At 32.3% G+C, this 15,936-nt stretch overlaps 1 protein-coding gene across 1 annotated transcript in view; it reads right to left on the reverse strand.

The window, feature by feature from the left end:
- The window catches only part of LOC115877531 (Y+L amino acid transporter 2-like), a 63,447-nt gene that overhangs the window by 11,227 nt on the left and 36,284 nt on the right, over positions 1 to 15,936 (reverse strand). Inside the window, exons 5-8 of the mRNA XM_030893756.1 lie at positions 14,714 to 14,855; positions 5,245 to 5,368; positions 4,009 to 4,209; positions 785 to 1,046 (exon numbers count right to left, since the gene is read on the reverse strand). Coding sequence (XP_030749616.1) covers positions 785 to 1,046; positions 4,009 to 4,209; positions 5,245 to 5,368; positions 14,714 to 14,855 — 729 coding nt within the window. The remainder of the gene's footprint in view (positions 1 to 784; positions 1,047 to 4,008; positions 4,210 to 5,244; positions 5,369 to 14,713; positions 14,856 to 15,936) is intronic.

Raw genomic sequence — 15,936 nt, forward strand, 5'->3', positions numbered from 1 at the left:
CCATTACAAAAAACATAACTTTGATGTGTAACTTTTTTTGGGGACACTCTGTAGAACATAATTTTAGAGAATACTTTAAATTGACTTACATAAGCTCACAAAACATAAGCTCAACCTCATCACTGAGTGCGCCGAGACGACAACCACTCGTGCCATGAATTTTGGTACGACTGATATTGGAGATGGAGAACTACCCTCTATAAAACCGTCCCAGATACTGGCTTTTGTCAAAGCCCTGGGACTGTATGATGAGTTATGATTCAAGAAAGGGGGACACAATGGATCTGTAAGGTCGAAGTGATTAACCCCCCTCCCACTCATTCTAAATTCTAAAAAAAAAATTCTACATAAGCTCAGAAAATTTGCAAACTTGCAAAAACCGCGTCGCATATGACGCGCTACCCTGTATAACTCAATTTCAATCAAAATTTCAATGATTAGAATATAAGCAGAATAGGTGCATAATATACATTAGATTTATTTATTTCAATAAATTTACTTAGAAAAAGAATTAAAAAAATCAAAATATTAAGAATTTACTAAAATTACTAAAATAAAAAATTAAAAGCAACGAAAAAAAAATGGGTAAACATTTTAGTATTTTATCTATAAAACACAATACAGAAGGTTTCACATTAATACATTGACAGTAATTGAATTCCGAGGTAAAAGTCTCTGGGCACTCCACTAAAAATATAAGGCAAAAAATAATTAGGTGACTGATTACTGTTGAAAGAGCTATATATGCAATATAAGTAAGTCTGTGCTTATATTATGTACTTACCTGATAAGGTAATGACTGTACCAATAATGGTATTCCATGGGTTTTCCGGAATAGGGAATATGATTAAAAATGCACAAGCTAACAAAAATATAACTGGAATGGCGGTGTTGACTCGTATTGGTCTAGGAGAGTCGGGCTGCTTGTAACGCAAAATCATCATTCCCGCTATACTGGCGGCAACGGAAAACCATAAAATTTGGCTGTAGTAGTTGATCAGTTGCATTACGTCGCTTATGAACAGCATAGCTAGAGATGTTATACACTGAAACAATAAATGTATTCATACCAGAAATTGTTTACGTTATACAGGCTGTTTCAAAAACATGTGCCATCTCGTGTGGGGAGATTCCCCATGTAAAAATAAGATTTATTTTTATATCAACATAAGCCCGATTATGCTTTGTTTTGTAGCTACAAGGGTTAAAGTCTTCATTTTTTTCGATTTCGTATTATTTTCTTCCAAGTGCTTTTAGTGATTTGAATGAAATTTTGAGTAAAAATTACTATAAGTGCTGCATATTTTAATTATAAAACATTGTCGACAGCTTCAACAGGGACGTGCATATGGGTTACCATTTTACGCGAGGAATCTCCCCACGAGAGAGGGCACATGTTTTTGAAACGCCCTGTAAATCCGTTACTTATTACAAATAACAAAGACAAAACATGTAGATTTTCGAGAAAATAAAAAAATGACGTTGACATAAATTTCTAAAATTTTTCGATCGTTATTATAATTTGTTTTAGCATCAGTAGTACTAGTAGCCGGAGAGCTGGCGACATATTTAGAGAACATATTTTAGGTAAGTTAAAAAAACAAAAAAAAATTAAAGTTTATTAACTGGTGAACCCATAATCCTAAGTCGGGCTAGGGGTTTGCGGGTATTTTGCTACTGCGCAACCCCAACCCCTTATATTTGCAAAAAAATAAATCCAAAAACTATCCTTTAGGCAACTTGAAATTTATTTATTCTTAAATTTTAGCATCTATTTAATCCAGAAATAAGTATGACAGACTTTTTTTTCGGATTTAAAGTGTAACCCGACCATCCCAAATATGTTTAATTATTATACCTCGAAAATATACTTTAGGCATTCTAAAATTTTTACAGCGTGCTTATTAGATAATATATATTAAAAAATATTTCTTAATTGCCAGACAAATTCAACGGTTTTTAATACTTGCTTGACGCGAATAGAGATTTTAAATCAGCGCGACAAAAAAGTCTTAAATCTATAAGCGCGAGAAAGATAGTTTATTGAGACTCGTCGGCAGCAGACGCGGCTGACGTAACAGAGTATTTTACACTGTTTATTTTTTACTTTTACACTTTTTATATGCTATCATCATCTGTTGCACAAAGTCGAGTTTAAAAAAAAACAATATTTCGTCATAATTATAATATTAACATTCAGAATCAATTCTCTGATAATTTTAATTGTAACTTTAGAAATTATAGCCAAATTATTGATTCACAAAAAAAAATCAAATTTAAATCAATAGAAACTAAAATTGAAACAACTTTTATTTGAATTTTTTTTTGTTACAGTCTTAAAAAATGTGTCAATTGTGGCAATAATGTATAATAAAAGTCTGACAAAACACAGAAGTCAGATAAGAAAAAAAAGGGTCGCCTAAAATACAGATCATTGTTTTCCACACTTCCAGTTTTACTAAAAACTTATAAAATAAACTCTTATAAAATAAGCGTTTTCTATATTATTTTTGAAAATGAATGAAGATGTTGATGGTTTAGGAAGTGTATTTGAGGATTTCAATGTCTGTTTCTTCATAACAACTGAAAAATTCCTGTAGCACTGTGTATGGTACCCTTTTATCGTGGATACATTTTCTGGTAAAAGCACTTCTTTGAATTTTAGGCCTGATGTTGGAACAATTTTAAAAATTGTTTGTATTTTTCTCGTCTGCCTTCAGAAATAATCACTTTATCACTAGTGTATTTTTTACAAACTATACAACTTAAATGTGTTTTATCCATTGTAGTTTATTAGTAGGTACATATCCTTAAAATTAGTAGTTATAGTAAACGCCACGAATGTTTGGGAGTGATTCATCGGTCGCTACCATGTGAACTAATCTGTTCAAGGTCACACATAAAACTTAATTCCAGTGCCGTTGTGTTTCAAGTCATATAATAATCAATATATAATCTGTTGTAATTTGTTGTTTTAACTGTCAAAGTCTTGTCAAAACATATATTTGGTTATAAATATAAAATGGAATGCTCCATTGGTCGCATTGCAAGCACACCAATGGACTGACGCACAAAAACGAATCAATCACAGAAACACGATATAGTATTGTCTTTGTCAATCACGCTAACATTTTAGAATAAATAGGAGCGCAGGCAGATGATTAGACCGGGCCTTTAAAAACCTACGTCTGCGGTAAAAATTTACGTTTTTAATGTAAAAATTATTGCGTGCGTGTCGATTCTAACTTCATCAAGCGATGAATCACTCCCAAACATTCGTGGCGTTTACTATACTAAAATATTTATTTGTAAGTAACTTAATTAATAAATATATAATTTAAAAAACAATCCTAAAAATAAATATAATTTAGAAATCTGCTATTTTTTATGTCTAGGTACGCCTCTGATCTATAGAGAAAAGGATATAAGCAATGACTAAAGAATACAAGGACATATAACACCCGAGACCAAATTGTTGCCATGGCTCCAAACAGTGCAGTGGCCATATTATTTTCTTAACTTAGCTGCTTAAAGGGATATTTATATTTTTGATAAATGGTTTTACTACGCCTATGGTGTATCTGGTGGTATCCTCCTAATTAGTTACGAAAAAAACGTTTTAAAATGTTAACAAAAGGTATAAAACTAGTATCGACGTATAGCACATATCAAGTACATATAATATCAAAAAAATAATTTGTTAATTTTAATCAAATTCAATAAAAAAAAGCTAAAAAGGTGGAGTGGACTGTTTATTTCCCTATAAAACGTAACTCCTGGCTCTTTCTTATTATTGTGCCTTTTACACTTGAAAGCCGAACAAATTACCATTGTAATAGAGTTTATACAAAGTTCACGAACACAACCAACTATTCTACAGCCCGTATATGGGCGTTACATGTCCTTGTAGCCTATAACACTACACTGAATAATGCAAAAATATTAAGCTACCAGCTACCAACCTAAGAAAGATAAGGATATAAAATTCCTTATTTCAGAAATACTTACGGTGAATATTAAACTGGGAATGGGAGTATTACGTCGCATATGAATATATGAAAATAGTTCTGGCAAGTGGTTTTCCTGCGATCCAGTTAAGAAAAGTCTCGACGAAGTGAATAAAATGCCGTTAACGCCTCCAAAGCACGATAGGGCGACAAATATGGGAACCATCCAGGCCACGCTGCCGTACATTTTCATTCCAAAAGTCTGAAATAAATATTTTTTCTAGTAAATATTTTGTGGTGAATATACAGGGTGGTCCGACCTGTATTCCGGAAACTTTGGCCTGCATATACTGCAGATAAAAATAAGTAAAAAATCTCGTATAAATGTCTGTTTTTTGACATGAGAATTTTGATTTTGATGTTCATATGACTCCTACTTGTAGGAGTCATATACATATTTTTTAACTCGTTTGAAGACTAATAAATTTTCGTCCGTACCTGTATAAAACTGCTGAATAAAAAATATACATTTGTGACTTTTTTTACTTGAAAAAGTTCTCTTGGTAAAAATCGCTACGAGCGAGAAAATAGTCAATACGATATGTCATTATTAATAAAAAATAAACATATTGAGAGAGTAGATAGTTTTATGACTGTAATGATAAATTTGGGAAATTAATCATAAAATTTTCTTCGAAAAAATGATGATAAAACAGTTTCTGTTGAACTTTTGGCATAAAAACATTTCAAATGTATGATTTCAAACTAATAACTATTTAGTCAACATATTTAGTTTATCAATGATGACAGGTATTGATAATTTAAATTCCAAATATCTCGAGAACCATTTTACTCGTAGCGATTATTACCAAGAGAACATTTTTACACAAAAAACGTCAAATGTATATTTTTTACTCAATAGTTTTATACAGGTACAGACGAAAAGTTAATAATCTTCAAACCAGTTAAAAAAATATGTAGGTGGCGCACTCTATAAGTAAGACATCAAAATAAAATTTCTCATGTCAAAAAACTCCCAGATACCAATTTTCATCCAAATATTGACGTTCCTTCAGAAAATATTTGGAAAAAATCGAAATAAAAATTAAACTTCTGCCCCTGAATCTCTGAAACTAAGCATTTTAGGACATACATTTATACGAACTTTTTTAGAATATGTTGCCGAAATTTCCGGAATACAGTTCGGACCACCCTGTATACAGTGTATTTGATCCAAGTACACTTTGACCGTGTCAACTGTCAAAAACAAAATGATTCTACCTATTTAAATATTTACCAGCGCAACTGCATAAGAACTCTCCATTTCGACTCCGGATAGCACCGAAAAGTAGGCTACGTTCGCTAAAACGTAGATTGCAGTTACCAGAGGCAGTGCGATCCATATGGCTTTAGGTAAATTTCTGAAAAAAAAGAAGAATTTCTATCAAACAGAACCAAAAATTATTGACGTTATCTATCTCTTAATAATTTGTCGGGAAACAAATGAAGAGTCCAGGGGAATAACATGATAAGCGCCATTTTACTAATTTTACAGGAGAGCACTAGTAGTTCAGTCATTAGGGATCAAAAAGGAGCTTGCCTGGAAAAAAGTCCGGAATCTTTTGAAACTTTGCAGGTTTATAGGTTTTGGGGTCCCTTACTAAAATCCATAAAATGCACATTTCCAGACTTGCCGCCGGCGCCGCCGGCGCCGCCATCTTGCCAAGATGGCGCCCGAAATCGGTATTTTGTAAATATCTCGAAAATTATGCGTTTTTCGTAAAAATTTGAAGAGAGAAAAATTAAAGAGAATAAAATTTCCTATAAAAAAGGTTCTATGAAAATTTTCGCGAAAGTCAATCGTTTAGGCACAAAATCCCTGGAAATTTTACAATTTTGCGTAAAGTATGATATATATGTATAGTCGATTTTCCGAAACCTTACCGTTTTTGAAATATTTTCAATTTTACGAAATTGCAGTATAAATTTTAAGGCTTCATTTCTCCGAGGATATCAAAGTTTTTAATACTAAATATTTACTGAAGTTTATTTATTGATCAGTTATTGTGTTGCAATAATAAAAATTATACTACCTTATACAGAGTGTCTAAAAATTTATTTTAAATAATTACTAGCTTTAAACGGCAATAAGAGTCTAAGTAAGATTTAAGTGTAATAAACCTTAATCAAATTTACCTTTATTTTAATCGTAGAAACTAAAAATGATATAGGGTGTTCCATTTAAAAAAATACAACTTTGATATTTTTTATTTATTTGGGACACTCTGTATCTTGTAAAAATATTTTTAAATTGCAGCTCTAATAGTCCTTCAACGAACCCAAAACTTACAATTTGTAAAAATCTAGCCGTTTAGCTACAATACTCCGTGTCGTATGTGGTGAACAACCCTGTATATCATAGTATTCTGTACCATTATATACCGGTATTCCAAATCTACAAAAAAACATTTTCGCGATAAAAAACCCTCAGACGTGTTTATGGGGTCAAAATATACTACCCCTAAAACTATTTGCACTTATTTAAGATTCACCCTGTATATCTACAAAAGTCGACTAAAAGTCTATGTAAAGGTTTAATTGCAATGATATAAAAATTAAATAAACACGTTCCGTAGGAGTTCCCGTTTAATACGCCGTCGTAAATAAATTTACGAGAATTGAAAAATTATTACGTGCCATAAGGGTGCCATTATCTAAGTAAATTAGTAATTAGAAATACTGTTCCTCATAATAAAAAAAAGCAATATTGACTAATATAAATATTTTTTTATTAGTCACTAACTAAAAATTGTATTAGTCATTTTAACAGTATCTGATTATATCTGAAAATGGGATCTATTATTTCTTTCCTACATAATTCGGTAATAAAATAAGCAGCACTTCATAAACCATGTTATGGGGCTTTAATATAAAAAATAAATATAAATTGAAAATTTGTCATTTCTGCGAACTTTTTATTGCTTCAATCTAACATACCATTAGATTCTCCGTACAATTCGTTGTGGATATTAAGGATATTAGCAACTGTCTACAAACTACAAAACCAATGTTATTTGTCTCTTGGGGGCGTTTGTACAGGGTGTACCACTAAGAATAGCTCTCGGCTGTATCTCGGAAAGAATTAGCCGTGGAAAAGAATATTTATAACTAAAGAGGCTATGAGAAATTGCTGCAAATTATTTTCAAGTTTGTAGAACGGCCGCTAGAGGGCGCAACTGCTATAAAAAATAAGAAAAAGGTGTTTTTACGCAATTTTGTCTAGATAACGTGTACTATAAATAATAGCTTAATAATCTTCAGTAAATTATGAATATTGTTTACGATAGAAAGTCACAATTTATTTAAACACTACTTATTTAACACTAATTAACAAAAACAATAACGATAAAAGACTTATAGAACTATTTACAAACGATTTATAACTAAGAATTTATTTTGAATTTTAGCGCGTCAACTGCACTTGTATATTTATAACTGCCCTCTCTAGGCCACAGCCGCCGGCTTTTATACCTACAGCAAAAGAAATCTAGAATAGTCCATAGATCGTTAGGTGCATAGAGAAGGTTTTCGAATGTTCTCGTATGTACTAGTCCATTCCAGTGGGACTCGATTCTTCTCGAACGAATTAATCATTACGGTGTCTATTCTTTAATGCGATGTTAAGGTCATCTGAGGGCGGGACATATAGTTAGGTTAGGTCGAGTCCACACCGGTTCGCAACAATATTATTTGTTAGAACCATTTTCCAGTATATGTCAAAATAAAAAAAAGCGGTGGCGGAAGGTTAGAGCTGTTTTTATTTAAATATTAATAACTCTGGACTGGATGAACGGAATCCAACAAATGGGGGCTCGTTTAAAAGAGCGTTTCTTACTCGATATTATACAGTATAAACAATAAAAATAAACTTTTTGTCTTACAATTTAACAAACATTGCGCGTTTTTCCAAAAAAATTAAATGCATGTAAAATAAAATATATGTACTTTTAGCTGATAGTAAAGAGTAATAAAACCTTAAAAGAGTCAGCGAAAACCGCATCTTGAAATCCCCTTTCAAACCGAAGATATTAGCAAGATTATAATAAATTCGAAAAAATAAGCCCCTAATTAGTGATGTTGGTAGCGAATATTTCCATTCGAATTTTGCGGGAAATTTCAGAAATTTCCGAAATATTCGGTCCCAAAATCGCGAATATTCGCAAAAATCCGAATTTTGCAAGAAATTTCTTTTCAAAATTCAAGACATTGAGCAAAAATTTAACGAAAGCGTATCAAGTATGCCTATTCTTAAATCAGAAGAAAAGGAATGCTTCTCCGCCTTAGGGTACGAACATAGTGGAGGCAGGTTCTGCTTTCCGGCAGCCAGCGCCGTCTCTGGGTACCTGTTCTTGATCACTCGCATCTTCAAATATCGCTCACATCTCGCATCTCCGAAAAAGCCATATAACAATACACGTGATGCGTAACTTTGCGTATATGCATCACGTGTATTGTTATATGGCTTTTTCGGAGATGTGAGCAGGGTTCGGAAGTAGTTAATTAAGAGGAAATTTACCTGATTAACTAACCTAACCTAACCAAACCATATTCAAACGCCGGCGCCGCACATAGGGGTATTTGGTCTATAAACCTGGCCAAAAGTGATATTTTTTTATTTTCATTTTTTATCTTAACTGAATACAAATCTATAAATACTAAATGTAAGCACGTTTATTAGCTTTTTTTAAGTCGTAAGTTGACTATCAAATAAATAATATATTTCAATTATAAGTATGAATTATCTTGAGTGTATTCTGAATATTTCTAAGATTATAAAAATAGTGGAATTGTTTGTAGTGCTTTTTGTGCAAATTGTTCATAATAACTGTCATGATGGATACAGAGCCAGCTGGCAAGTCCTGTTTTATGCCATATTTTTATTTTGAAACGATTCCTTCTATTCTATTTCTTTATAATGTTTTATATTTAAAAAATCAGAGACATTTTTATAAGGTTAAGACTATTCGGCAATATTCCGCATGGAAATTAGTATCCGTTCAATGCTTAAAGTCTCCAGCTTTGGAATATGTACAAAAATCTTGCTAATATTTGCCACTGCCAAAAAAAAAACATTGATTTAAATGGATTCTTAAAGGAAATAGTCTTTACCCTATAACACCCATCCTCGCTCAAATATAATAATAATAATAATAAATGGTCTTTATTAATAATTAATCAATTACAATAATGTATTAATTAATTACATAGGCGAAGTCTAGCCCACAGAGCCATTTATACTTAACCTAATCAATACATTTATAATATGCATAATAAGAAAAGAAACATAAATTCGAAAATAATGTCCAGATGAAAATAAAAATAAAATGAGCAATAAATGTGGCTCGATTGTATGGACCAATACGTTTTAACAAACACAAAAAATTTAAAAAGTAACAATCAAACAAAAATATCACAATAATTATCCTAAGCTTGGGGTCTGTTGTTCCAGCAATAAATAGTTTTTCAGACTTGATTTAAATTTAAATGATGAACATAGAAAAAACAAAGTTTGAATATCTTTTCTTAAATTATTAAAAATACATACAGAGTTGTAAGTAAACGATTTCCGAAACATGGCCGTTTTGTGATTTGGCATAGTAAGCATTTTTTTGTGTCTTAATTAATAATTAATATTACTAAAATTAATAATATAATTAAATAATTAATTAATAATTAATATTACTAAAAAATCATAAAACATAATTTTGGCCAACTTTTAGTTCTTAATACCCTCTGTGCGCCGTCGGCGCGTCCAAAAGCAGAAATAAATAAATTTTCGTTCCGGTAAAAGCGAGAACGCCGATGAACGCTGGTTGACGGTGCCTGCCTGCTTTCACTCTGAACTTGCCGATTTGATAACACGCTTTAATTTTTCAAGGTTATAAGCACGAGGCGGCGCGGCGCGGCGCTACTATGTACCCGCATACAGGGTGTCCCAGAAATAAGTGCAAGTATTTTAACTTAACTGGTAGTATAGTTCAACCCCAGAAACACGCCTATGAGGTTTTTGTCTGAATAATTTTTTTTTGAAAATTCGGAATTTTTTGAAAATTTTTTTGGAATTTTTTTTAGTTTTTATGAAAAAAAAATAATTTCTTGATAATATGGCAACATAGGTAGTAGATTAAAGTTACAAGAAAGAAAATCCAGAAAAGATCCAGTGGTTCTCAAAATTTTAGCAAAAAATCATTTTTTTTGGAAATTTTTAAAATAAAATAACTCCGTTATTTTGGACTTATTTGAAAAACGATACAGAGAAAATATGTTTCTTTTATCGAGATCTACCACCCTTTAAAATACTTGCACTTATTTCTGGGATACCCTGTTTATAACAATACACGTGATGCGTATACGCAAAGTTGCGAACGATGTCAAGAATAGGTGCCCAGATTGGCGCTGACTACCAGTAAGCGGCAAACCTGCTTGCACTGTGTTCGCACACTTAGAAAATAGAAAACTTAAAACCAAACCAATGCATTTTGCCGCGAATCTCTTGGATCCCTCTGTTTCCTGGGAGAGCGCCTTAACAATGAAGAACACATAGCCGCTACGGCCCCCCCCCCCGGGTTAAGCCCAGGGGGGGCCTAGGACTTTTGTTTTTTTAAAAATGAAAAATAATTTTAAAAAACACATTTTTTGAATAAAACGTTTACATGAATTTCTCTATCAATAAATTTCATATACTTGGTTATCAAACCATGTTCCCGTAGATTACTTAAATACCTACAAATTTTCTAAAAAATAAAAATTAACTAATTTTTTTTGAAAACAACAAAATAATATTAACTAAATAAAACTAGAAAACGTCATTTTTTTACTGCATCACAAGAAAATAAAAATGAATACGTAGCCAATAGTCATAATTCAGGATTTCTCTGGGGAGTGCCCAGCAGTACATGGGGGGGGCGACACCCCCGGGCACCCCTGTATTTACGCCAATGGTTATGTATTGTTTATTAAAAATATAACAACTAATATTATGTTTATTGTTTGTTTTTTTTCCAATTACATGTTGGTATCAAATGTCTCTATCTAATTTATTCCTTTATTGTATCAACAAAAGATATGTAAAATTGTAAAATTTCCTAAATTTCCGAAAGTTTCCGAAAGTTTCGGAAATTTCATGCAACAATCAAAAATTTCTGAAATATTAACATCACTACCCCTAATTAATTACCTTTTTTTATAACATGGTTACAGTAGCCATCTTAATTATGACCATTCTAATAAAAAATAAGATAGAAACGATTAGTTTATTCTAAAATAGACAATATACCAAAATACCATAATGCCAGATGTATTAATATCTAATAATTAAGATATCAATGACAGTGAATAAGAAACGACGCCTTAGCGAAGTCATGGTAGGATTTGGAAAAAAGTTGCTTTTGACGTAATGGTATAAACGCCAAAGTGTTATTAGATCAACATTTTGATAGTCTTAGCAACGTTTTTTCTCTTTTGAAGAAAGGAATTTTTAGAAAAGCAATCAAAAGATAAAAACGCCGCTGAGACTCTCAAAATGTTGATATAATAATATTTTGATGTTTAAACTATCCCTTTAAAAGCAACTTTTTTCTAAAGCCTACCATGAATTCACTGAGACGTCGTTTCTTGTTCATAGCCCCAATCAATAATCTTAAAACCTCTAACACAGTATTGCCAACTATTTCAGTCATTATTGATTGCTCCGTATAATTAGCACTTTTAAATGCAATAAAGGAAGTGACCGTTGGTATTTTTAAAAGAGATAAGTGAGTTCTGAATAAAACATCGGCTAGCCGTTGAAAATAAATGATTGCGGGAGATAGATAAAAGCACTTTCGGAATTGAATTCGTTAGGACATTCCTACGCAGTACAAAAGTTAAAGCGCAAAACTGATTTTCGTTGAATTGAACTAATTTGAGAGATATAGAAAGAGGAATAAAAAAGTCTCGAACAAGTTTAGAAATATGAAGTCGTATTTTGTTATATGTTATATCGCTGGACCTTAAATTACATTTGATCGTTTTCTGCAAATCAGAAATACACACACTGGCACTGGCACGAAAAACTGGCACCTTAAAATTTTGATGTATTTTAAAATTTACTATATTTTGCTCTAGTGGGCCGATTTTGATGATTGCTTAAGCAATATGTAGCTAGGTTATTTGACTTTTTAGTATTTCTTTCTAAATTAAAAACGAACGTTCCCATCTGTCAATTATACGAACGAAAACAAAATGTTGATGTTTTGGTGAAAGATCGAGGCCAAGCATTACAATCGTGTAAGGGCAGGCATTAAAACAACAGACAGATACTGTAATTATATTTTATAAAGAGATACAAAATAAACGAAGCTAAATGTTGCTGAGAAGAGCTACTAGTGGAGGGATATCTGAAATTGGGAGGGGGACAGCTTTAGAGTTTATATATAAACAAATTTATCGGTCAAGACTAAAAATTCTCAAAAATAAACACAATATAATCATACACAACAAGCTTTCGCATTACATAGCACATTTCATATACTTGGCCAGCTAAATAGATTGACAGTGAACTATCGTGGATATAAACACACATTCCTAATGTAGTTTACAATTCGCTTCCAATTTAGAATAATTATAATTAATACACAGGGAGAGTCTTAAATAGTATAAATATTTTCAGGGCTGGTAGATGTCGATAAAAGAAACACATGTTTTCGCTTTATCTTTTTCAAATAATCCCAAAATAAACCGAGTTATTTTACTTATTAAAAATAAAAAAATATGTATTTTATACCCATGTTTTGAGAACCACTGTTTTTTTTTCTGGGTTTCCTTTTTTGTAAACATAATCTACTACCTATGTTGCCATAATATTAAGATACTATATTTTTTAACTAGAAATTAAAAAAGTAAAACCTCTGACGAGGGGTAAGGGGACAAAGAACTTTTGTGAGTTGTTTGTCCCCTTACCCCTCGTCAGAGGTTTTACTTTGATATGTACTCACACTGGGTTGGAGAACGTTTAGTTAAAAATTAAAAAATTCCATTTTTTTTTCGAAAAATACCAAATTAAAAAAAAATCGCGAAAGAAACCTTATTGACGTGTTTCTGGGGTCAAAATATACCACCCCTAAAAGAATTGTACTAATTTAAGACTCACCTTGTATAAATCTATAAACTCTCTAAACGCTTTTAGAGCCCCCACAAACGCACAGTTATTTATTTTATTTTTATTATTAAACACAGACAGACTGTACAGGCCAGTCTACGAAGTTTAATCTGTATTACAGCCTGTCGCACACACACGCAATTTTATAGTACAGTTTTATCTATAATGAACTGAGTTACGGACTCACTTCGGCACATTTTTTCTAAGTAAAAATGGCCTCCCGAAATACACATCTGTCTTTGATTTTATTCGCTTATACAATAAGTAAAAAAGCAGAAAAACAACGGTTACTTAAAGGAAATAAGTATTGCCATGTTAATTTGCTTGCTGATTTAACAGTTGAATAACAGGATTGATTTAACTATCTAAGACTAAACGAGGAAACTTCCTTAGAACTACTGAAATTAACGTCTGGAATTGGGAATTGGGCTGGATGAGATGCGAGTGTCTTAACCCTTAAGTACTAACATATTGAAATAGTCGCGCCTATACTAACAGACCGTCTGAGAGACGCATTAAAAAAAAATCATATTTTGTTCGTGTCTAACAGATTTTTTGTAAGTGGAGTGAATCATTAGCATTAAAACTACAGGAAAAAAATATCTAATGCTTATATTATGCGAACATGTTTTATATTTTTGAAATAAAAGTACTAATTTTGGATTTTTGACATATCTTTGTTTCTCATCGAGATAGAAAAAAAAGCGAAAGGAAAATGAAAAATATATTGATTATTATATTTAGCATATAAAAACCTATCGATTAAGCACAAAAAAAGCAAAAGAAAATATAAAGAATAAAAAATGACAATGCCTAAAGATGGGCTTGTTCCCTACACACTTTTTTGCGCATTCCAAACAAATTGTTCTCTTCACTTTCTTCGATATTAGTTTACTGATCGTTCACATCCATATTTTCATCATCTATATCAAAACATATACAGCTACATACCATTAGACATTAGTTAAAAAACCGTTTTTTAGCTTCTAATTCGAATTCAGAATTATGATCGCTCTCTATGGCAAAAATTTCGCCACATTCGGATTCTTTGTCACTATTTTGCTATTATCGCTGCCAGTCCCTTCAAACCACATTAGAAGAGTATCCTTGTAATCTTTCTTGCCATACTTTACATTTTTTGAGCTACTAGGTTCTTCATTCATTCCACAAATTTAAAAAAAAACTTACGTTAACGCTAACACTCCGTCTGTCAGACGGCATCGACAGTTTGAACTAAAATATTTCGAAAACTACACACTTTCGCAAATTGCCCTGCCGGCCTTTAACTTGTTTTGATGCGTATTGAAATTACATAGTTGGATCATAATTAGAAGTGGAGAGGAGAGGAGATGTCATATGTCCAGCTAGTCCTTTGCGTCTGTGAGACGGGGTGTTAGTACTTAAGGATTAAAGTTGCTAAACTGATTAGTTTTGATGCTTATGCTCGTGGGTGCTTGAGCACCCGAGCACCCACGCAGTCGGCGGCGCCCCTGATAACAGGGGTATCGTCGCAAACCCCAGCAACCTAACCTAACCTAACTTAAAAGAAAACTATAATTTTACTTACTTGTACGGATCTTGTAATTCTTCAGTAACAAAATTAAGATAGTTCCAGCCACCAAAAGCGAATAATCCTGAGTAGAAGCTCAAAGCTATACTAGATGCATCGTAATTTCCGTCAAATGCGTTGTGGAAATTTTCTGTATGACCTTAAAATCCAAAATTATATTATGAGAATTATGTTTAAATGTTAAAAAATGTTAATTTCTAAAAAGCGCAACAAATGGAAATATACAGAAGAGGATTTTGTGTAGAATTAATTCAGTTTGAACGACATAATATTATAAAAATTGTCTTATCGCCTAAGCCAAGTTTCAACAATTTTCAATAAAGATCTTAAAACATGTGAAAAATGGGATTGGCAAGATATCAGAAAATACGAAAAGGAAACGTTAATGTAGTTTGTTGATTGTATGGGGGGAGTTAACCACGTGACCTTATAGATCTATTGTGTCCACTTATACTACAAATATAACTCGTTATAACTCAAGATAATTTTCTCGGTCGTAATTTCTGAGAAATTTCTTCGAGTGTCTTGGCTTTACGTTGGTTTTCACTTACGAAGCAGAACGGTTCTGCTCTAGTTAGTGGAGTTTTCGCTCCTTTTCTAGCTGGATCGTTTGCTTCTTCATTTCCTTCTAACCTTTGGTGGGCTGGTACACAGAGTAGGAGGACTTTTTTTTATTTTCTTTGCCTAATTTGTTCAACTTCTCTAGGCATTCTTTGACCAACTTCGAATTGATGGTTGTTGATCGCTTTTAATGCCGCTTTACTAACATGGTTATTTCTTGTTTCCGGTAGTTCTTATCTAAGATAAATTAGGTTATAAGTACGCATCTTTCGATAGATTCGTAGATTTCTGCCCAATGGATGCTGCGGTAGGTACCCAATGGTTCGGAGTATTTAGTTTTCGGCCTAAATACTCCTATCCCTGTTCCTGCTTTAGTTTTGGAAACATCAGTATACGACGTTATTGTATGGTCTTTTATCTGCTGAACAAACGTTTTTCTCTTACAATTCTTCTTGGTGCTCGATACTACAGTGAGAACTCATAGATACAACTATGAGTGTTTTTCAAATTTGTACAGGGTGGGTCAAATTCGACGCTTTTAAATGGAAACACCCTTTTCTATAGGAGATAGACGAAAACTAATATCGGTGTCTGGAGCTCAATTTTCATCAAAAACATGATGGTGAAAACAGCTCATCAATATCTGTTACCGTTTCGGA

Source organism: Sitophilus oryzae, unplaced genomic scaffold (assembly GCF_002938485.1).
Source record: "Sitophilus oryzae breed Bouriz unplaced genomic scaffold, Soryzae_2.0 scaffold_1494_pilon_pilon, whole genome shotgun sequence".
Classification (NCBI taxonomy): Eukaryota; Metazoa; Arthropoda; class Insecta; order Coleoptera; family Curculionidae; genus Sitophilus; species Sitophilus oryzae.